Below are 23,426 nucleotides of genomic sequence, written 5' to 3'. Positions count from 1 at the left end.
TAATCTGTTTTAAATATGAATTTTTTTCGAAGGTTGTATATAGCCTTGCACGGATCTAAAAATAATCAAAACAGGAAAGTTGCACATAATTCCACACTGACCATTTGGCAGTCACTGATAGTTTATTTCATTTCGAGCACTTACAATGTGTATTCGTAACGAAAGGTATTTATCAAAGGTTTTTTTTTTCTAATGCTGTAAAGAATATAACCAAAGAGATCCGCTACTAATATTTTGTAAAAAGGTGAAAATTGTAATCTGGCTGAATACTGGCAAACGTGTGTGCTCCCATTTTCGTCAGAAAAACACTCGCATCCTCCCACCACTACCTTCCCGATCTTCCTCTACTTGGTCTCCTTAAGACACCTTCTCCTAGTAAGAGTTGGCGGTTTGGTCTTAACAGTGCACCGTGGAAAGCTTCTTCTGATATACAGCTGTACCATCTTCCAATGTCTTTCGGCCACGAGTTTCTCCGTCTTTCAATAGACCATTCACTTTCTATCTTTCCTTTAAGTTATAATAACTGGTATCTCTGAAGCCCTCTTAACATGTCCTACGCATTACATCTTGCTTAGTTTCACAATATTATGTAGCAGTTCTTGTTTCTTTTTCCTCCGATTAAGGTGTTTTACGTTTGACATTTTTAATATCCAAGATACACGCAACAGACGACGATACAAATACATTCAAAGGGCTCAATTCGTTTCCCAGCTGTTGGGCCAAGGTACGTGAAGGAGAACAGATAATGTGTAGCATCGAATCATTCTGGTTCTCAATAGGAAACTGAGGTTTGACCTCATGAAGAATTGTCTTACGTCGAGAATTGTTTTCTGGCGTGTTCAATTATGGATTTTATATCTCGCTTGAAGTCGCATTTTTGTTCGAATATTGGTTTCTCAGATCGTTGAAGAATGTGAGTGTGTGTGTGTGTGTGTGTGTGTGTGTGTGTGTGTGTGTGTGTGGGTGGGTGGATAGGATAGGGATCTTTACTTTAGACGTCACCGTTAGGTACTTACCAGCAGTTTGTTGTCTACCGTCTTGACAACGATCTCCTCCGGCTGGTATTGGCTAACGTCGAAGCGCAGCTTGAGAACTTTGCTCTGGCCTTCATCCTGGATCAGGGGCGAGTTGAAGCCGTCCAGCCACGTGCGCGGGGAAGATGCGACGTCGGTCGAGGAGGTCGTGCTGCAAAATGGAACTACTATGAGCCACATGCACCACATTAAACTGATCTGAAATGTAAATTTTATGCTGCTAACACACTTTACGATTATTGCAATGTATGATATTACTCATCACAGGATTAATCACAGTTTGGAAAAAAAACGACGGCAGTACTTAGTCATGATGATGCTGACAGGTTTGGTGCCCGTTCTGTGTTCAGATTTTCAAAGACCAGCCATTCGCAGATCTCAGGTGTTATACGAAAGCATCTGTTTTTTGTAGTTTCAACTAACATTACGATGTCGAGTAACGCTGGATGACATGGAAATATAGGCATATTGGGCAATCTCTGCGCTACAATACGTACGTTTCAGAGCAGGATTCTGTCGGATACTTGCCAATATCTGCAGAGAAAGAGAAAAAAGGAATTGTGTCCCTATTTCATAAATGACTGTCAATAATCATCTTGCGAAAGCCGCAGTTCTTCTCATTTCCGTGGTTGCTGAGAAAAATTGGAGAAGAATTCCGCTTTATGTATGGCAATGTTTAATAATTTTGTTTTCACCCAGACATTCTTCAGCACTTTTTGTACTGTCTTCTGTGGGTTTATTTATTTTTTCCTCACGTGAAGCTATTGGTTGTTTATTCTGATAGCTTTAAATGTACTACCCATTCTACAGATTGTTTGTCGTTACACATGCATTTTGTAAGATTTGTTTCCCAAGCACAAAAAGTGTTGTAACATGTTTGGGTAAAAACACACTACGGTGCCTTGTATAAGGCTATGGGCTGACCAGACTGCAGAGAAAAAAACCCGGGGCACTTGTGTTTGTACTTTATGCCTAACTTCATTACTATATTAACTCTTAGCTTCTTGTCAGATATCGTGATGTTTTCAAATCGATAATAGGCCTATGACGATGTACCAGCTGAAAACCCATAGCAAGAATGTATCTTCATTTTGTGAATTGGAAAGGAAAATGTATGCACATTATACATAAATAAAATTATTTTCTTCAGAAATAAAAAAGCCTGATACATACTTTTTTATTGTAATAGCCTGGATATATTTTCTGCGATGTTCAGTCACTGACCAGATACTGAGGTACAATTTTTTAATCCTAAAAACTGTGTAATATTACGAACCAGTAACCAGATGCAAATTACGCATTTCGTACTAAAATTTAAGATTTCAGACTTTTAGGACAAGCATGCATACATGACAAAAAAGTTTCAATAAACGCTGCTAACACATGCCGCATCGCTCACGTTCTTCACAAAATGAGCTTGCATATGGGTGCAGTACCGTTAGAAGAAATGGTATAAGTTAACTGGTGCTCATTTATACCTCCTTTGGTTTTGGGTTTACATGTCGTGACGGCCATAAAGTGGAAGGTCAGCAAGTTAAGGGTAGGTAATACCTGCTTTTCTTTTCAACGTATTTCTTACTCTTTCTTTAGACATAAGACGAATTAAAGCAAATGCGGTGAAAATATATATGTTTCTATAACGTTTTGCTTCTAGGAAACTTGTTCTTCAAAAATATTTATTTAAATGAAAAGTATTATTGAACGCATTTTGTTTCTCGATTAAAAACCAGGACAATTATGTGTCCCGAATGATTTTCTCAGGACACCAGGATATTTATATGAAAACCCGAACGTCTGGTCAGAATTCCTCTCCAGTAGCTATGAGTATTAACACACGTATCACGTAACTTTGTTCTGTTTAGAAACTTTGTATTTTTTTAACAATCACTGGGTACTACAAGTTAAGGAATTTTACAGAACTAAATAAAAAGCCGACACTAAAAAGTTATTATGATAACGCACTCCAAATCAAAGATTCTCATTCAAAATAATGTCTTTGGATTCTTCGTAACAGTGTAATCTCAAAAAGGAATAAAGTAATGTTCTTTGTTAGATGTGTACCGTAATCAATGAGCATGCAATGCACAAAGCAAACTGCGTTATTTGTAATATTATCAAGTATTAAAAAACGTAAGTGTAGGAGCCTTCTCACCTGAGTTCTGCAGCGAAGTAATAAACAATTTAGCATGTGAGATCGACTTGTTTCAGCTTTCAGTTTTGTTCTATAACAGTTTCGTACTCTAATATATACAGTTTCTTTATCAGTTTTCGAAATATAGGCCTAATTTTTATCTTACATTTCTTCCCAACGTTTTCTTTGTAGCAGTTATTTCAAGTCTGATCAGATATTTCCAGTTAACGATTCTTGAAAGTTACGTACATTGGGTACACTCATGTGAAGTATATTTATACGAAATGCTACATATTTGACGTTTTGAGCTACAATACTCTTAAGACAGTGAACAGGACAATAGAAGAGCCATAAAGAATCGGAGTATCACAATGGGTGATTCGTGGAGAAAGGGGATCGAATAAGTCATTGTATTTAGGTGCAAAACCACTAAAACACTCCGACGTATGAAAATGTATTGTCGCGTGACCTAGTAAACTTCCGTATCGACTCACTGCGTTCAACGACCCGTCCGGTACACAGCTCTATGCGTCATTCATCGTTCATGTAACGAACGCTTGTGCGATGGCTCCCGGCTCTTGTCCGAGTACATGAGTTGGAAAAAATTTTCACCACCAAATTTTGGCCAGCATGGGAGAACAGGTGGTGGCGTGTTGTTCCCGACCTCCGGAATTACGTCAAAATTATGGATTACATACACAACCGATCCACAGTGTATCAGACTGCGACGTTTTTTATTATGATCCGTCTGTCCGATTGGAATGGTGAAGTCGGGGGCTACCTTGTCAGGTTTCATTCATAACCATCGTCGGCAACAGCAGAAAACTTACACACACATGCTCGTCTCAGTCACAGTTCCCTTAAAAAAGAAAAAGAAGAAAAAGGGAGACGAATCTGAAATTATCCTACCGTTTAAGTTATTTTTATCTGTAAAGCGACAGGAGGGGCGCTTTAGACTACGAGCTTGGAACACACAACGAAATACAAAGGTTCGGACAGCAGAAAGATTTTCGGCAACACGGCGGCAGATGGCAGAAAAAAAAGCGTGCGCAACAGAAGGCAGACGACGCAAGCCAGCCCGCATCTGCTTGGCCATTAATCACACGATTCGCGCGAGGGGGATAAAAGAAAAGGGAGAAAAAAGCAAGCAAGCATGGCAGCTCGAGAAGAAAGCGCGGCTACCGCAACCATACAAGGACGAATCTGTGTTTCCAAAATGTCCAAATGAGGAGTAACGCTCGGTGGACGTCGGCGTTGAGTCTAGACAATACTCAAAGCTCAGAGAGCTTTCACAAAAAGGGAGTGACCGATCTAACTAACATTAATAGTCTACTAAAAGAACCAATCTCTGTCACGAAATAATAAAAAACTTTAAATTTATGTAACATCTGACACAGATACTTCAGTGTCTAATGCGTCAGACCAATACATTTTCGTTAATATATAGTATTATGACATCGCTGTTGTTGTGGTCTTCAATCCGAAGACAGATTTGAGGGATCTCTCCACGCTGGTCTATCCTGCGAAAGCCTTTTGTCTCTGCTTAAATACTGTGCGGTACATCAATTTGGATCTGCAAGATTTGGTCTGCTAGTACAATTTTTACCTCTTTACATTCCCCTCAAATACCAGATTGACAGCTCCTTGATGGCTCAGGATGTTCCTATAAACGTAACCCTTCTTTTAGTCAAGTTGTGCCATAATTTTTTTTTCTCCCCATTTCGAGTCAGTACCTTCTCCCTCAGTTACCCGGTCTACCCACCCGATATTTATCGCTGTCTTGTAATAACACATTTCTGAAGCTTCCGTTCTCTTCCGTAGATTCCAGACAAATGCCCCCAGAAAATGACTTCCTAATACGCCGTTCAGTCACATTAATGTGACCACCGTCTATGTTCGACGTCGATGTCCGATTATCACTCACAGAGGGCAGGTGATAGCACTAGCAGTGGAAAGCATGCAGTGCGTGTTGGGCGACGCGGAAAACAGTGCAATCGCTGTCGTAATGTGGAAACGGAATGATTTATCTACCGTAGAAAAGGGCATGACTATTGGCTTTCGGATCGGCACATTGTGTACCGTGATTCATCACTCCATACAACAATGGTTCAGCTCTTTACACCAAGCGAGGCGTCGTTTGGTACTTACTGGCGTGATGTGTGGCTCATGAGCAGCCGCTCGACCATGAAATCCAAGTTTTCTCGCCTCCCGTCTAACTTTCATAGTATTTGCAGTGGATACTGACGCAGTTTGGAATTCCTGTGTGATTGTCTGGACAGATGTCTGCCTATTATACGTTACGACCCTCTTCGATTTTCGACGGTCTCTGTCAGTCAACAGACGAGGTCGGCCTGTACGCTTTTTGCTGTACGCTTGAATAAGCATATTTGAATCTGCGGGCTCGCGTCAGAAGCATCTCTGCCCTCTTCGGAATGTGGAATTAAGTACAACGTGTTAAACGAAATACTTAATGATGACCTACGTCAATTTTCTCCGCGCTATGTCACAGTAATATGTTTAATTAATAGCAGACGGCTCCCTTAGAGATTAGCGCATGTCAGTTGTCTCAACCAAAAACTGCGTGAATTTATCTACGCGCCATACATAGTGAAGAATTTCCCCTATGAGTAGCGCAGAATAACTTTTTATTAAGAATAGCTAAATTCAGCATTTATGAATATCTTCGAATGACAGTGCGTGAAACGTTTATATTTATTGTATGTCTGAAGGGAACTACTTTCCTTATTGAAAGTGTGGCGGAAGTAGGGCGGCTCTGCAGATGACCAGCTTCATGCTGCTGGTGTCTTTCCGCCGAGGGAAGTCCTGGAGTGCAGCCATGAAAGTAGTAAAGTGGATTATTTTTTTATACTGTGATTTTCTTTTCCCCCAACTATTTGTATAGGTTTAAGCAAATACCGAACATTAGATCATCCTGTAGTCGACATGAGTTTGTTCCAGTGAATCTTTTTATTATTATTTACGTGAATATTGCGTAGGCAGCAAGTGTCAGGTGACGTTATAGGGATATGTAGGAGGATTTGAGAGAGAGAAAAAAAACTGCGTAATTGACTGTAGCGATCAGCGACGAAAATCTGCAACGGGCGGCCCACTTTCAGTTTCTGGGAAGAACGCCCACTCTCCAAGTGGATGCAGACTTCAGGCCTTGACGCACGTTGTCCGCAAGCTGTACGTAATCGTGGTGAGCGCAAGATTGGAAGCGGTGAGCGTATTTGCTTTGCTTGGCTGAAGTCAGCGGGCATCGTGTCACAACATCCCGTTAGGTGTCTGACGTGATCATATGATCCAGAAGGGGAAACAAAGGCCAGCAAACAGTTTAGATAACGTCCAAGACAAACCCTGTGAACTCAGGCGTGAGTCATTCCTGTTCTGCTCACGGAATCACAATATGCCACTCTACAGAAACGAAATTTATCGCTTGTATGCAAGTCTATCGTTAATACTCGTTCTTCTTCCAGAGGACAAGGACAGAAAATCTCCTCTCATCGCTTTGCGCTCTATTGCATTCTCCTGGTTTTATTACAATGCGTTGCTCAAGTTCTTTAATGTTAATTGTGTGTACCACGCCAAAATTTGCGTTCGCAAACAAGATTAACGGTCATAATGTAAAGATTTATATGTTCCGGATGCGAGTAATGAAAGCAGAGACTTAAGGAAAACAATTTTATTTTAAAAATATGGAAACCAAGGTAGCATTGGTAAACTCCTCTTAATTATAGTATGTAGATGAAGGAAAAAGAGAGTGTAGAGTAATTCAGAATAGAAACAATAATGCAAAGTTACAGATAAAGCCAAAACTAGTAGACAAACTAGCCATTTTGGCCGAAAGTAAGGATGACTTACAACTTTTGAATGAGATACAGAAGATATTTAGCATAGAATGTAGACAAGGTTAACGAAATAAGGATGCTGCAGCAAAAATTTTTGATCACTGATCCGGTGATATAAAATGGCTGACAGCAAAGTGAAGTAAAATTTGAAAACGAACTGATAAAATTTCTCCTTGACAATCTTTCTGTTCCGTATGAGAATTTCTATTTTTGTAATGTGTAAAAGTTGGTGGGTATGAATTGCTAACTCACATCTACATATTTAAAAAAAAACCTTATAAATGTACAGCATGTAGCCATATTCACAAATTAATTTGCGATGGAACGTAAAATGACTCGTTCCACATCATTACGATTTATCGTGCAAAATGATCCATGGAACACGAAAGTAGCTATGTAAGTAAGATGAAAAATAAACAGTAGCAATAGGCAAAAGAATAATGATTCGCTAATTATAAAAAAATGATGAAGAAACGTCTACATCTAACAGTGATGTGAACTATTATCGTTATACCATTTTGATACAGTTTCAGAGCTAGAAACATTTTCCAATTTCATAGTGTCCACATCCGTTGTCAAAGAACAAAGCGGTTTTCGGAACAACACCTTTTCTGGAGTATATTCTGATGTTATACTGTCTCTTCTCCCAATTTTTTTGCCCTTTTCCCTTGTTGGGTGGCCCTTTTTCCACCGGCTCACAGTTGCCTAATATCAGCTTGTTATAATAACGCTTTCGTGTCGGCTGCTTAGAGTGGACATGTGGATACTACTGACTAGCTGGCCACTCGCGGATCAACAGTAGTTACATTTTTTTAATTAGAGTTTATCTTGCGAAGAGTAAATCTCACAACCAGTTTTAAACTGTGAATGTCTTAACCTTTTTTTCGATTTAAAAATCATCACCTTTATATTATTACATAGTTAGCAGCTGCTTTAAGTTCAGCCAATCAGAGCGCATATACGTTTACAGTGTCCTCCTCTCCTAACCTCCGCAATTGTACTTTGAACAGTTACTATTTAACGCATTCAAGCACGTGTATTTGTTTGTAGAAGTTAGATTCTGTAATTTAGTTTCCTAGTATTTTACTATCGACTGTTATCTTTCTTTTTAAACACATGATCTGCTGACAGCTTGCTAAAAAGTTGAAACCTGTAATGATACCGCGTAACCTTTCCTCATCCTACTCTAATCCCAGAGTGTGTTTCGTTCCTAGTTGCCGACGGTTGGTGAAACCCTATCATTCCGTACATCCTTCGACTACTCTACAAACAATCAGTATAAAATTTAAGCCAAGGAACTTATGACTGGAAATATGTCATACCGAAAAACACCATATCCCCGAACTCAAAGAGAGAGCATATAGCTCATGGAACGGAGAGCAGGAAACAACTCTATGGCAGAATGGCCGCCATTGCTATAAGCTGCTATCTCCACCCAAAAGACCGTGCTTCACGGATTATCCTCGTAGCACCTGATGAGATTGGGATGAGTTTTAGTCACGTTAACTTCCCCAGTCACCTTCAGAGGACAATCTACAGGGATTCCCCCACTTTTTTTATGCAACTCGACATTATATGGTGGTTTAAATGCCACACACTTCAGTGTGAGTGGTGTGGTGACCATCAGGTAACTTAGTGCAAGAAACTAAGGAAAATGAAACGTCGGTGTCCTAGTAATATCACCACAATCATCCTCGCATCAAAAAATGCAAAAAAATAACAAATTAATTATGAACTTTTTACAAGATTCAAACCATTATATAAAAACACAAAGTTTCTTCCGCTCCATACGTATAAAAAAATGAAATGACCGTGTGGCATTGATGGCACGGAGGCCCCATCCGGGGAAGTTCGGCCGCCGGGTAGCAAGTCTTATTTCAGGCGAAGCCACATTGGGCGACTTGCGCGTAGGTGATGATGAAATGATGAGGAGGACAACACAACACCCAGTCCACGAGTGGGGAAAATCTCCAGTCCGGCCGGTAATTGAACCCGAGCCCGCTGAATGGTAGGCAAGCACGTTACCACTCTTCTAAGATGTATAAGGGGCGGTCAAAAGAAAACGAGATACATGGAAAGAAGTAAGTGAACTGGTTTTAATTTCGAAAAATTGCAGTACGTTTATCCCAGGGTAAAAAAATGTTCAAATGTGTGTGAAATCTTATGGGACTTAACTGCTAAGGTCATCAGTCCGTAAGCTTACACACTACTTAACCTAAATTATCCTAAGGCCAAACACTCACACACCCATGCCCGAGGCAGGACTCGAACCTCCACCAGGACTAGCCGCACAGTCCATGACTGCAGTGTCTTAGACCGCTCGGCTAATCCCGCACGGCATACCAGGATATACAAGATATGCCGTGTTAGGGATATTGGCCAGTAATCTGCGGATTGTACTGTTACACTGATGTTAATAACTTCTCGGCTAGATATTTTGTAACGATTTTTAATTTTGAAGAATATGTAGTTGCGTGTTAATTTACTGAAAAAATGTTAAATAAAATGTATGCTACGAATGAATATCGGATACCTTTGGTGCCACTCCTATCGTAAGGTCCCTGTCAGTGACGGCAATTTGGGTAGGGTACTTAAATTAACTTACAGCACATTTGTAACTCGAAAACGAAGGATTTTTATGTTTATATGAACTGTTTTTCTTATTTTGGTGCAAGGAAGGTTCCTTGCGCAAAAGTTTGTAAAAGCATTTTTGAAACAGACTTTACACTGACTGCCTATTTTGAGCTACTGTGCAGAAATGGTAAACATTTGCACATCCAAGCATGTAGTACACTTCATCACACTGTGACGTAGGTTGCATTCCGTCTTCAAGGTGTTGCAGTTTTAGTGGCCAGCAGTGTGACCAGAAGTACGGCCGTGTGCACCAATACGCCGAATCACAGTGCGCACTGTGCCACAGTTGGAAAAAGCAGAGGAGAGTTAGGTAAGAGAGGTGAAGCGAGAAGCGGGCGTACCTCTTGAAGTTGGAGGAGGAGAAGAAGTCGGCCGGTGGCTCCCCCCAGGCGGTGCTGCTGCTGGTCGTCTTGGTCTCCGAGTGCTGGCTGCAAGGTTAGTCGGGTTAGTGTGTGAGAGAGAGACTGTGTGCTGTGGAGGCGCCCCAACACCGGGCAGCAGCATGCTACGAGGGCGAAACACACCGCTCACCAGGCGCACGGTGACCGGCTGTCGTTACACGTATGGAGAAGCTCCAAGTGAGCTATTGGCAGAAAGGTTTACCGAATAAACTGATGTAATATTCTCTTATGCAAGCCAACGATACAAGATCGAAACGTGTCGCGCATAGAGAACCTAAGCCAAACACTACGTTAGGTACAATCCCAGCTGACAATATCGACCACCTGCACATTAGTTCAAATGTAGCCTACCATAATTCTCTTAAATGTCCAGGCATGAAGTTCCTTTTGTGTTTATCCGTGTCCCCTTCCTTTCCGTTTTCAATCACCAATCTCCTCTTCTCAACCAGCCTCTAGCAAAATAAATATTAAGAAACAGGTGGAGAGGCGTTTTTCTGTACGTACTCGCTAACAAGGCACTCGGCGACTTCGTTTAAGGGAGTCAGAGTGTCGAAAGAAGTGGAGTGACATCGACCAACTACTTTCTGATCGTAGTCAACTGCTAACTAGCGGATCACACTGTGTTTAATGCCTATATCAAAGGCATAAGAAGTGACACATGGAATTAGCGATCGCTCAAATGTTGTGTGTTTCATACGGTCTTATTAATGAGCGATTAGAAGCGTTGAAGACATTGTTGTCCGCTAGCTAAGGTTGGCAGGCAATGGTAAGCTCTCAGTAGTGGTCAGTGCCAATGGATTTCTACCCATTCAACTACTGCAATGAGTCATCTGCCAGTGTCTCTACTTAGAGCGCGCATATAGTGTGTCTTACATTCTTAATCGTCTCTTGTGCGTTGAATAGAGTTGCGTTAGTCTATTTGCACAATATAATAATTTGAAAAGGTTAGCCTAAGAGGCTTAGCTACTTATTTTATTTTATTTTTGTTACAGTGATTCTTTCGGAATCACTTTTACATTAAGCCACTAAATTATTTGTGCGTTTACTTTCAAGACAGGTATCGCCCTTTTCTCCTGAAATGGAGCTCACTTTTACGGTCAGATACTACTCAAAATTGCAGCAGATTTTGTACTCAGGGCTGCCACACTTTGAAAAGATAGGTATTCAGCCCCGTTTCACTTCATGTAAATGAGGGACCATCAGCCGCTTAAATTTTACGTAATGCCATAGATGAGCATATGCGCTCTGGGCTTTGATCACTATTTCGGTATATGGGGACCCCGTTAGCTCACCAGATACTGTTACTCATGGTATCGCTTGAGCGTTGAATGTTATTTTATGTTTGGCGTCCGCTACTTTGCGAAAAATTCCATTCTCTTTTCTCAATCAGAACATGACCTGATTTTATTACACCTCATGATGCAACTAAAATGCCGCGAGTCCATTCGCGCCTTTAAATATAGGACTTACAGCTAAAGCGGCCTTATCTTATAAAAATGCAACTATTTAAAATCTCAGTGTTGCGTGATCAGATATGAAGTGCAATTTTTTCCATCTTAAACGGTTCAGACACACCTCCATATTTTTCCTGAAATCTAGCGTCTTAGAACATTCTAAAAATAACTCGTCAGAACATGCTTGCGTGACCCAGAAACATATTAAAATTGGAGATCAGTTGAAACAAATACTAGGAAGAAGCTCAGATAACACAAAAGGACTCAGATATGCATCTACAGTAGTAAGAAGCTAGCGGTAAATAGCATTCCGGTTTCAAAGTAAGACAAATAAAAGCCTTCTGATTACAGAGTCGGTGTGTTTCGCCCATAGGATACAAGATGCTGAAAATTTGAAAACACATTAGTTCACAGCAAACCATCGTGCATCAAAGCATTAGAAGTGTAGTAAGATAATATAAGTGCTAACTACAACATCCAGAAGTCAATGGAATTTGTGTTGAGTATTCAGTGAGCCATCAGAGACATTCTCTTTTCTGTTACATCACATTGACGTTTGCCACGTCAAACATCTGCGCCACACATATCAAAGATTGATAATAACTTCTTTTTCCTATACCTGTAAACGTTGGTGATTTTACAGACAAATGAGTGAAATATTGACACTTAAAATGAAGATTGGATATTTCCAATTTCAACATGGAAGAATGTGTTGCTCAGTTTCATTCACAGAAATACACTTATTTATCGTAGTAATTTCTAAAGTGACAATCTAATTTTACCCGTACTTGAGGTTTTTACAAATCTCATGACTTAAGCAAATTAATAAAATAACTGATGAGCAAGAACTGAAATCAGTCAGCTACAAGAACATATATTTCTTCTTTGGATGATGTGCATTCTTCGTTGTACTACTGCAATTCCATGTTTCATGTCCTTTGAACGGAAACTGGACGCATGGAGGAGACAACTATGTTCGAGATATTAATGTTAAAATGCAAAGCTGCGCCGTTGATTGGAGTCCTTTTGAAACTCTAGGCTTCCCTATAATTACCTGGATAAATCGATTCAAAGACCGGAGGAATGCAAGAACGTACTGACTCCAATACGGGCACAGTTAGCAATACACTATGGTGTTCAAACCAATCTTTGGGTTACTGGCGGTTTTACTTATTGGCGTACCTTTATATGAAGTGTCCGTTATCAAAACATTTCTACACCCACATCTACACAGCACTGTACGGCGCGTGGCGGAGGGTTTCCTGTATCACTACTAGCCATTTCCTTCCCTGTTGAATTAGCAGAGAGAGAGAGAGAGGGCAAAATGACTGTCCATATGACCCGGTATAAGACCTAATTTCTCGTATCGTATCTTCGTGGTCCCTGCGCGAGGTGTATGTTGGAGGCATTCGGATCGTTCTGCATTCAGTTTCAAATGCCGGTTTCTTTTATCTGACCTGGTACGGATACCAAACACTTGAAGTAGTACTCAAGAATAGGTCGCACTAGCGTCCTATATGCGGTCTCCTTTACAGACGAACCACTCTTTCCTAGAATTCCCCCAATAAACCGAAGTCGACCATATGCCTTCCCTACCACAATCCGCACATGCTCGTTCCATTTCATATCGCTTTGCAACGTTATGCCCAGATATTTAAACAACGTGACTGTGTCAAGCAGTACGCTGCTAATGCTGCATCCGAACATTACAAGCTTGTTTTTCCTACTCATCAACATTAACTCACATTTTCACACATTTAGAGCTAGCTGCCATTTATCACACCAACTAGAAATTTTGTCTAAGGCATCTGATATCTTCCTACAGTCATTCAACTTCGGCACCTTACTGTGCACTACAGCATCATCAGTAAACAACCGCAGACTGCTGCCACCCCGTCCGCCAAATTATTTATGTACAACAGCGGTCCTCTCACACGTCCCTGGAGCACTCCTGACGATATCCTTTTCCATTGCTGGGGTTGAATCAAATGTATTCGAATATTTTAACAAGGTGCTGCCCCAAAGCTTCTAAATATTGGAATAAAATCATAATTTACCGTCAAAAACTGCTAACAAAATTTCATTATTTAACAAACAGTTTCGGTCTATAGACTAACAGGTTCAAAAAAACACTCCCAACACCATATTATGCGGTAAAATCAATAGCATCAAATAATAAAATGCATGAACTGGTCACTGTTAAACAAAAATAAAAATTACATTTTCAGTCATAAAAATGTGCCGATTCGTATTAATTATATTAACAGTCAGCGTTAACACTACGAAGTGAAGTATTCTAATATTAATTCTGACTGCTAATACAACATGAATGAGAGCAACGTTTGGCAAATGTTTATGAATGGCGTTGTATTTTTTATTAGTTTGACGCCATTGGTTTTATCTCCCAGTATGAAGTTGTGAATGTTTTTATGAACCTGATCATGGTGTGTGGGCCGAAACTGATTGTTCTTGGAAAGAAATTTTGTGAGAAGGTCTTGAAGGTAAATCATAACGTTCTTCAAGAATTCGAGTATTTTCCCACCTGATCACATACTTTCACCAAGAGTAGACATGCAAACTACGGTTTAAATTACCAGCATTTACCATGGAACTGATTTGTCGGTTTTGTACAATAAGCTAAAGTGTGAATATAAGAAGACTGAAGTTGACAAATTTTTACAAGCTGTCAAAGTAAATATAGCATCGATAAGTTTACATATCTAGCTACACTTTCGCTTGTATCAAGGCCATCTCCTAAGGCGTTTGAGGCAATTTTTCAGTTACTACGTGTGCTCATGAAAAGCGTCCATACCTCACGCCGTAACCAAGACAAAAGCTCCAGTATCTAACTCTAGTTGACTTTCAGTTATTCTTATTTAATTATCTCCGTGCGTAAGATGCCAATATTTAGAGCCTGAAAAACGGCAAATAGCGATTGTTCATGATACTACTTTAAACTTCAGTTTGCCTTAACTGGTTGGAGAAGCTCGCTCTAAGGTTGGGGAAAGGCGAGGATGTAGCATTTCTAAGAGGACTCTGCCCGCTATAGGACTGCGTAACCTAACTTTCACGTTAACAATACTAAGTACACGAGGTTGGTTACGTTGTAATCAGCAGCATGGGATGCCAAGCCCTTTCCGAAGCACTGGAGGCCTCAGTGTTGACAGCATGAATGGGATTCAGGTCTTCTATAACAGTGGTAGGCAGCAAGTGTTTTAAAATCATTTTCATCTGGCTTTCGTAAAATTTTGACATAAAACTATTGGTATGTAATTATTATTATTATTATTATATGCTTTAATTTGCTCAAATTATGCTTTATGAACTGTATAAAGTGAAGTTGCTTCCCTACTTTATTAATTACCATTAGTGCGGAATCAGTAGGTGGTTAGAAGATTTTGCTACTGACAGAGACACAAAAGTGGTCGGTAGGTCGAAAAGGTTGAGTATCCCTTAGCTACTAGACTAAACGGAAGCAATCTGGCGAGAATGGGGTGGCTGTGAACTGTAGGCTCTCCAGGCGAATATGTTTCACTGTACCTCACGACGTTTGAACCTGAGAATCGGTGCCGCGCGGGATTAGCCGAGCGGCCTTAAGCGCTGCAGTCATGGACTGTGGGGCTGGTCCCGGCGGAGGTTCGAGTCCTCTCTCGGGCATGGGTGTGTGTGTTTGTCCTTAGGATAATTTAGATTAAGTAGTGTGTGAGCTTAGGGACTGATGACCTCAGTAGTTAAGTCCCATAAGATTTCACACATTTTTTTTGAGACTCGGTCTTCAGAGCTGTGCTCTCAGTAGTTTTCCAATCATGGCGTCTAATGCCGACAAACAATTTACTGTGGGTATTTTAGAGATAGCGCGAACACTGATAGTGAAGGCGGCTGTGCAATATGCAAGAGCGCCATTGCTTACTACCGGAGATTAGAGGCGGCTCCACGTGTTGCGCTTTCACTGGGCGACTTGTGTGTGGGAGGACGTTTACGTTCGTCTTGCGAAATGAGCGCTAACCGCTGCTACGGATGACGTAATGACGGCTGTAGCCAGCCTGCTAGTGCGTGACTGCCTCCGCTTTACAGCTCGACCTGCAGCCGACAACAGCCTTCCGCCTCGAAAATGCGAGAGCAGTATGTTCTTGCACCACTTGCCTCATAGCTAAACACGGGACTGCTTCTGGTTTTCATCTCCGCCGCAGTAAGTATTATAAGTTCAGTTAATCATAAGGAAAATCAGGTTCCACGACCCGTCTCCATCCATACTCCGCAAGCCACCTGACGGTGTATGGCGGAGGGTACCTTGATTACCTCTATCGGTTCTCCCTTCTATTCCAGTCTCGTATTGTTCGTGGAAAGAAAGATTGCCGGTATACCTCTGTGTGAGCTCTAATCTCAGTGATTTTATCCTCGTGGTCTCTTCGTGAGATATACGTAGGTGGGAGCAATATACTGCTTGACTCCTTGGTGAAGGTATGTTCTCAAAACTTCAACAAAAGCCCGTACCGAGCTACTGAGCGTCTCTCTTGCAGTCTTCCACTGGAGTTTATCTATCATCTCCGTAACGCTGTCTTGGTTACTAAATGATCCTGTAACGAAACGCGCTGCTCTCCGTTGTATCTTCTCTCTCTCTCTCTCTTCTATCAACCCTATCTGGTACGGATCCCACACCGGTGAGCAGTATTCAAGCAGTGGGAGAACAAGTGTACTGTAACCTACTTCCTTTGTTTTCGGACTGCATTTCCTTACGATTCTTCCAATGAATCTCGACGACGACGTTATTAATGACGGTTTTAGGGAATCCGTGTCCCATTTACAGGAAGCGTGCCCTATTCGACTTAGGGAATCCACGGGAAATCTAAATCAGGTCGCCGGACTGAACCGTTGCCCACACGAATGCGAGTCTAGTATGTTTACCATTACGCCACAACACTCGTTAAAAATGATACCTGAAAATGTGGCACCTTCAGAACAACTACGAGAAAAATATTAGTATGTCCTAATGAACGTGACCGTATGTTGCATCGCAGTTCCATGACTGAAATCGATTGTCTAATATCTAAGACGAAGTTAATTACTTTTTCACCAAAACACAAGCGCTGCTAGTTGTCTTGTGTTCGTTCATTACGCAAATTCTTACAAATTAAGAAAGTGTAACCTTTAACTCCGCTGACACAAATCTATGAAGCAGTTCAGTTGCTCTTGGATTTGAATCGATTCCATTAACATTATGTAGACTAGATTCTGAACCCTGCGCACGAACTGGAATTATTTACACAGATATCGTGCCTGCAATACGAAAGATTTTGTTTTTGGACAATTGTGCAACAGTCATCATCCACAGTTGACCGCCTAGAGACAGCAACTGCAAATCAATAAGACGAAAGTTAAGTAATATGTCGGTCAGAGATAACATTTATTGTGTAAGAGAGTTGTAAACGCGGCGAAAAGGAAATTCAGTGCGTCTACAATGCTCGATCATGGAAATGTTAGTCGCTTGCTAGCTTGCTTGCTATCACGTCGTGAGAGAGCACCGTTTGTTATAGTACTACAAACGGAACGCTATGAGATTGTTTCTATTAAAAAAAAAGTACTATTGCGTGATAGAGATGCGCGGACTTTGTTCTCAGTTATTCTGATTTGAGAACTTGAACTGAAGTGATATTCTAATAGTGTACGACGAGTTAATGAACTTTAATTATTGGAGATATTATTGTTGGACTCAACCTTCATCAAAATGAACAGTTGCAACGAAGAATGGACATAGTATCGAAGACTGCAATACCTGATTAGCCTTCAGTAGGAAAAGTTAATACGACCACACGAAGATGATACAAATACGCCGATTGTAAAAGTTGTCGTAATCGTCACGATCACCGAACTGAAAAGAATCGTAATTGATCTGATCTATCGCTGTGCGTGTGGTGGGATGATTATAAACTAATTGCTAAGAAGAAACAATAAAAATTGTTCGTCAGTAATGGAAATTTCACGTGTTGGCTCCATCATTAACTGAACTGTGTGATAGTTGATGATCAAAATTAATTAACTGTGAACATTTTAATTGACAGAGTGACTTAATGAACATTGAGCATTGAAAGGAGTGTTTTGCCGAAATAATATTACGACGCACGAAAGCAAGATAGCATTATATATTATCTCTGGATTTGCGTCGTGCCGTAGTAAACAATTCTGCCTAGCAACGGAACAACAACTACTGATACTGAACCGCAAATTAATTTTTCCTTGCTTCAGTGGTTTGAAACGACGCCGGTGATGAATGATTCACTCAATACTGCAATAACTAACTAACCGGGCATAGCAAATCATCATAAAACCATAACCGACAGTTAAAATCAGCAGTTTGCATCGCTGAGAAGACTGTGCGGGCTCGCAAACGAACTTTCATACATTACGCGAGGAACAATTTTCTTTAGAGATTTTCAGGTGCTGTTCCACGTTATCCGACGGGGACAACCATCACTACGCGTCGCGTCTCCACCCCACCGACGGAGCTGTAGCAGTAGCGGCTCAACATCAACAGCGACAACAAAAGGGGAGAGGGGACGCCACACAACGAAAATATAAATTTCATCAACTACTACGATGATGGTGATGATTAAAAATAGAGATACCACAGAGGATAGGCTTAGTAAGCAAGAAAGAGTGTGAAGACAAAAATTAATTTCTTTTTATGATTTTTCTTCGTATATTATCAAAATATAGACAATCAATAAATTGCCCAAGTTTAAAATAGGTATAATGCTAACATTTTAGGCAGCTACTTAATGTCGAAACAGATTAGTCAAAATATGTCAAAAATAAATTTTTCTCAAGGAGACTCTTAAAAAAAAGTGTGATCGTCTTATATTCAGGGTCGTCTTATACCTGGTTAAATCTACACTGCTGGCCATTAAAATTGCTACACCAAGAAGAAATGCAGATGATAAACGGGTATTCATTGGACAAATATGTTATACTAGAACTGTCATGGGATTACATTTTGACGCAATTTGGGTGCATAGATCCTGAGAAATCAGTACTCAGAACAACCACCTCTGGCCGTAATAACGGCCTTGATACGCCTGGGCATGGAGTCGAACAGAGCTTGGATGGCGTGTACAGGTACAGCTGCCCAAGCAGCTTCAACGCGATACCACAGTTCATCAAGAGTACTGACTGGCGTATTGTGGCGAGGCAGTTGCTCGGCCACCATTGAGCAGACGTTTTCAATTGGTGAGAGATCTGGAGAATGTGCTGGCCAGGGCAGCAGTCGAACATTTTCTGTATCCAGAAATGCCCGTACAGGACCTGCAACATGCGGTCGTGCATTATCCTGCTGAAATGTAGGGTTTCGCAGGGATCGAATGAAGGGTAGAGCCACGGGTCGTAACACATCTGAAATGTAACGTCCGCTGTTCAAAGTGCCGTCAATGCGAACAAGAGATGACCGAGACGTGTAACCAATGGCACCCCATACCATCACGCTGGGTAATACGCCAGTGTGGCGATGACGAATACACGCTTCAAATGTGCGTTCACCGTGATGTCGGCAAACACGGATGCGACCATCATGGTACAGAACCTGGATTCATCCGGAAAAATGACGTTTTGCCATTCGTGCACCCAGGTTCGTCGTCGAGTGCACCATCGCAGGCACTCCTGTCTGTGATGCAGCGTCAAGGGTAACCGCAGCAACGGTCTCCGAGCTGATAGTCCATGCTGCTGCAAACGTCGTCGAACTGTTGGTGCAGATGGTTGTTGTCTTGCAAACGTCCCCATCTGTGACTCGTGGCTGCACGATCCTGTTACAGCCATGCGGATAAGATGCCTGTCATCTCGACTGCTAGTGATACGAGGCCGGTGGGATCCAGCACGGCGTTCCGTATTACCCTTCTGAACCCACCGATTCCATATTCTGCTAACGGTCACTGGATCTCGACTAAGGCGAGCAGCAATGTCGCGATACGATGAACCGCAATCGCGATAGGCTACAATCCGACCTTTATCAAAGTCGGAAAAGTGATGGTACGCATTTCTGCTCCTTACACGAGGCATCACAACAACGTTTCACCAGGCAACGCCGGTCAACTGCTGTTTGTGTATGAGAAATCGGTTGGTAACTGTCCTCATGTCAGCACGTTGTAGGTGTCGCCACCGGCGCCAACCTTGTGTGAATGCTCTGAAAAGCTAATCATTTGCATATGACAGCATCTTCTTCCCGTCGGTTAAATTTCGCGTCTGTAGCACGTCATCTTCGTGGTGTAGCAATTTTAATGGCCAGTATTGTATATTCGTTCCTGCGGCCCTTGTAATTAATTACTGTCTGAACTCACACTACCAAATACAGCATCCCGCGTGCTGTGGTCGTGAGTCAGCAGTCTATTGTAAGCCATTGCTGCAGTCGGACGGCAGAGCCACGGATCCCTCGCGAGTTTCGGCCTCAACTTTGCGAGGCGCCAGACGGGCGCCGCCTTTTGCCTCCTTTTGGGGTGTCGGCCGCTTTCATGAGCTGGAGATGGCTGGCAAGGGAGTCTCTTTTTAAGGACAAGGCGCGAGGCGCCGTAACGGGCGCGTCTGCGCAGCTCGTTAATACTCGGAAGAACGCTACCGCCGGACGTTCTTTTTTTTCGCACCTTGTTGCTACAACATCCTCGCCGATAGCCGCAAACGGCCTGCATTAATTTCCATTACTGAAACCAGAAGAACGCACTGGGCCGTTTCGAAATGTCTCCTATAAATTAACGTCTCGTGTCGAAGTTGTTGCTTAACCGAGAAACATGGCGAGGTGGTTCAGCGGTTAAGAAAGTGGACGCGCCTTCTCGAGGAACGGGATTCCCATTTCCCTAAGGTGATCTGAATTTAGATCTCTTGGATTTACAACTGTACAACTAGCCCAGTTTCATTTAGTTAACGCTTTGACTACCAATTTTTTAGGTGAAAAACATTAATGTTTTGTTACTTTAATTGAAGTCGAAGTCACAATTAACAATATGAAAAAATATTTGAAGAAATACTTCGGAGCCAAGATCGCATTTAAATATTTATTTTGAATTGATGGCCGGTTTCAACAGTATTTTGCTGTCGTCTGCGGATGTACAGTACAACATAGACACACACTACATTTGTAAACATATTTTCTATGCCATTAGTAATAAAATAGATAAGAATAATTTTTTAGATACAGACAAATACCCCTTTTTACAAAATTATGTCACATTTTAACAATGGCCAAAGTTTGAACAGTTTGGAAATACAGACTCTATCAGCAGGTAGTTCACAACCAATGTCATTAACAAAAATACTATTTACAATCATGTTCCCAAGCGACTTTCGCCGATTACATGCAACCGCACACATGCTCGACTGGAGGGCTTACAAAATATGGTTACAAACGTGTGTCTATGTCGTATTGCAGATCCTAAGATGACAGCAAGATACTGTTGAAACCTCCCATCAACTAAAAAATAAGTATTTAATTCGGCTCTGAGGTATTTTTTCAGATATTACTATCTGCAGGTAGTCTGTAATAAATGATACGAAAAAAAATTTCCCGCTTTTACGTAGATAGCCTTACCATATTTTTTTGGGTCCGACCAGGACACATTACCATTTTTTGGGTTGAGCCGAGGATATTTCTCTATAGTGAGTTAAAGTAGTTTACTAAAACATTAATTTTATTTATTCCATTGTATTTTTCAATAGACATGACCTTTTTTCAGAAATGGTGTTCGTGTCTGGCGTTGTGGTAAGAAAAAGTAGCATCTTACAGCAGCCAACTGTAGATCACTGCCGGCCGGAGTGGCTGAGCGGTTCTAGGCGCTACAGTCTGGAACCGCGCGACCGCTACCGCCGCAGCTTCGAATCCTCGAATCCTGCCTCGGGCATGGATGCGTGTGATGTCCTTAGGTTAGTTAGGTTAAAGTAGTTCTAAGTTCTAGGGGACTGATGACCACAGCATTTAAGTCCCATAGTGCTCAGAGCCATTTGAGCCATTTTTGTAGATCACTGTTATCCCACCCTTGGTTTTAAAAAAAAATTTCTTGCATTTGGTGACGTAATCTGTAATACAACTCTTTCCATTATGTGCGTCAGATAATTCTCCCGTATATAGTGTGCAATAAAAACGTTTATTCTTCCTGTCATTCCAATACACAATTTCAACAATTTGTATCCCTTATACACCTTAAAATTAAACACAAACACTCTTTCGCCCATTGCTAAACGACGAGACGAAAAACGAATAGAGGTAAAATGATCAAAAGCGTGTAGACGAGTTACCTCACACACGAAAACAACATAAACACATTGGCCCGGTTGTACTGTAAAATGCATAAGGGAAAACTTGTGGCGGAGCAGTTAGCCACGCCTCCCCACAGACGTCAGAGCTTGGTACGTTATCGGCTGAGAGAAGTGCGGTTGTAAGAGGATGATTAAAAACGCGATGTAAAACATATAGGTGTAATATTTAAGAAAAAGTCCTCGCCACTCATAAAATTCTCAAATCACGGAGAGCACTAAAAAACCAAGGCTGTCTGGGCCAATCCCGGATGTATGGTAAACGTATATAAGACATACAGGCAAACAAAACCATTATAGCTAAGGTATCTCACCAATTTTTTAATTCACATTACAAGTGTTCAATATGAGCTCCGTTTATGACGCTCAAATGTCACTACGTGCATGAACTTCATGGACACGAATGTTCTGGGCGACAGCAACCCGCTATACAAATCCGTCCACTGGGTTGCCTGTCTCCAGGCGCGAACTAATTCTACGAGAGAACACGGAGCAAATGGTTTGTCTGCATTTTCTAACTCGCCTGTCGTTTAGTGCAACTGCGCCACGGTGCGTTTTATGAACTGAATCTTGGAGATGTGCTCCATCAACTGAACTGTCTCATCTCTCTGTATGTCTTTTAGTTTAGAAGCAGTCGTCTTATGAAACCCTGATAACCTAACTTGGGACACGTGCGAGTACATCCCAATGGCACTGAAAATGACACCAGAAACAATTAGCGTGCGTTAGTACATTTATACTCTGCGTTTCATCGTCGAAACTAAGTGAGTATAAAGCCGAAGTGTACAGATCTACACGTCCCGTTTCAAAATATTTCACTCTTGACTCCAAATAGCATGTCCGGAATTTCTCACTATTGTGCCAGAAAGCCTTCACTGTTTGAGAGTGTAAGTCATTCAGATACTTGTGTAAAGCCTCGCAAGAGCGTATCCAAGACCTAGGGTTGGAGGAGCAGGAGGGGGTGGGGGGCGGAGTGTGTGTGTGTGTGTGTGTGTGTGTGTGTGTGTGTGTGTGTGAGACGCAGCTCACATCAGTTTCGTGCTGATTGGCGAAATAGTGATGAGATTTCACGACGAATGGCCTGCTAGTCAGTATCGTTCATGTTCTTGATTTCTTCAAGCTGATACTGAATGTTTACGTCTGTGTGTCTGGTACTGTAGTATGCGAGTTTGGATTACTAAAATATTTCTTGAGTGGAGGACGGGTGTGAAGTTACCCTCCCTGGCCTGTTCCTAGTTGGGTACGTCCTTGACGGCTTTGTTGCTGTATCGTTGCTTTAGTCACATTCATATCGTATCCATAGCCTCCCAGAAAACGCCAGACTCATTTTGAAGTCGGAAACTATTTTCGTTCCGGGTGTAAAGTTCTACTCAAAATGAATCCATTGTGAATAAACTCCGCATCACAACTGACAGCGGAAGAGACAAGCAGAAGCTCCATAAAAGGGACCTTGTGAAATGGAGCGTCGCGCTTTCGAATGTGAACAGCGCAAGCGAGAAACACTGACAAAGAGAGCGGTATTTGCCTGCGGCGTGTGTCAGGAATCGTTGTGGGAACTCTCAAGTGCGGTTCTCATATCGGTTTTTTTTCTTGTTTATTAGAATAGACGAAACTTTCTTTCGATAATAATAACGGGG

General features: G+C 41.6%; 1 protein-coding gene across 2 annotated transcripts in view; it reads right to left on the bottom strand.

Moving 5' to 3' along the window:
* Positions 1-23,426, bottom strand: part of LOC126412868 (heat shock protein Hsp-12.2) — a 104,197-nt gene that overhangs the window by 34,747 nt on the left and 46,024 nt on the right. Inside the window, exons 2-3 of one of the 2 annotated variants that reach the window (XM_050082743.1) lie at positions 9,989-10,075; positions 1,017-1,185 (exon numbers count right to left, since the gene is read on the bottom strand). In XM_050082743.1, the coding sequence (XP_049938700.1) occupies positions 1,017-1,185; positions 9,989-10,075 (256 nt within the window). The remainder of the gene's footprint in view (positions 1-1,016; positions 1,186-9,988; positions 10,076-23,426) is intronic. The other variant, XM_050082744.1, reaches the window with a different exon arrangement.

The sequence above is a fragment of the Schistocerca serialis genome, chromosome 7 (assembly GCF_023864345.2).
Source record: "Schistocerca serialis cubense isolate TAMUIC-IGC-003099 chromosome 7, iqSchSeri2.2, whole genome shotgun sequence".
Taxonomy (NCBI): Eukaryota; Metazoa; Arthropoda; class Insecta; order Orthoptera; family Acrididae; genus Schistocerca; species Schistocerca serialis.
The sequence above is the reverse complement of the archived record's forward strand: the minus strand, read 5'-3'. Positions and strand labels throughout refer to the sequence as shown.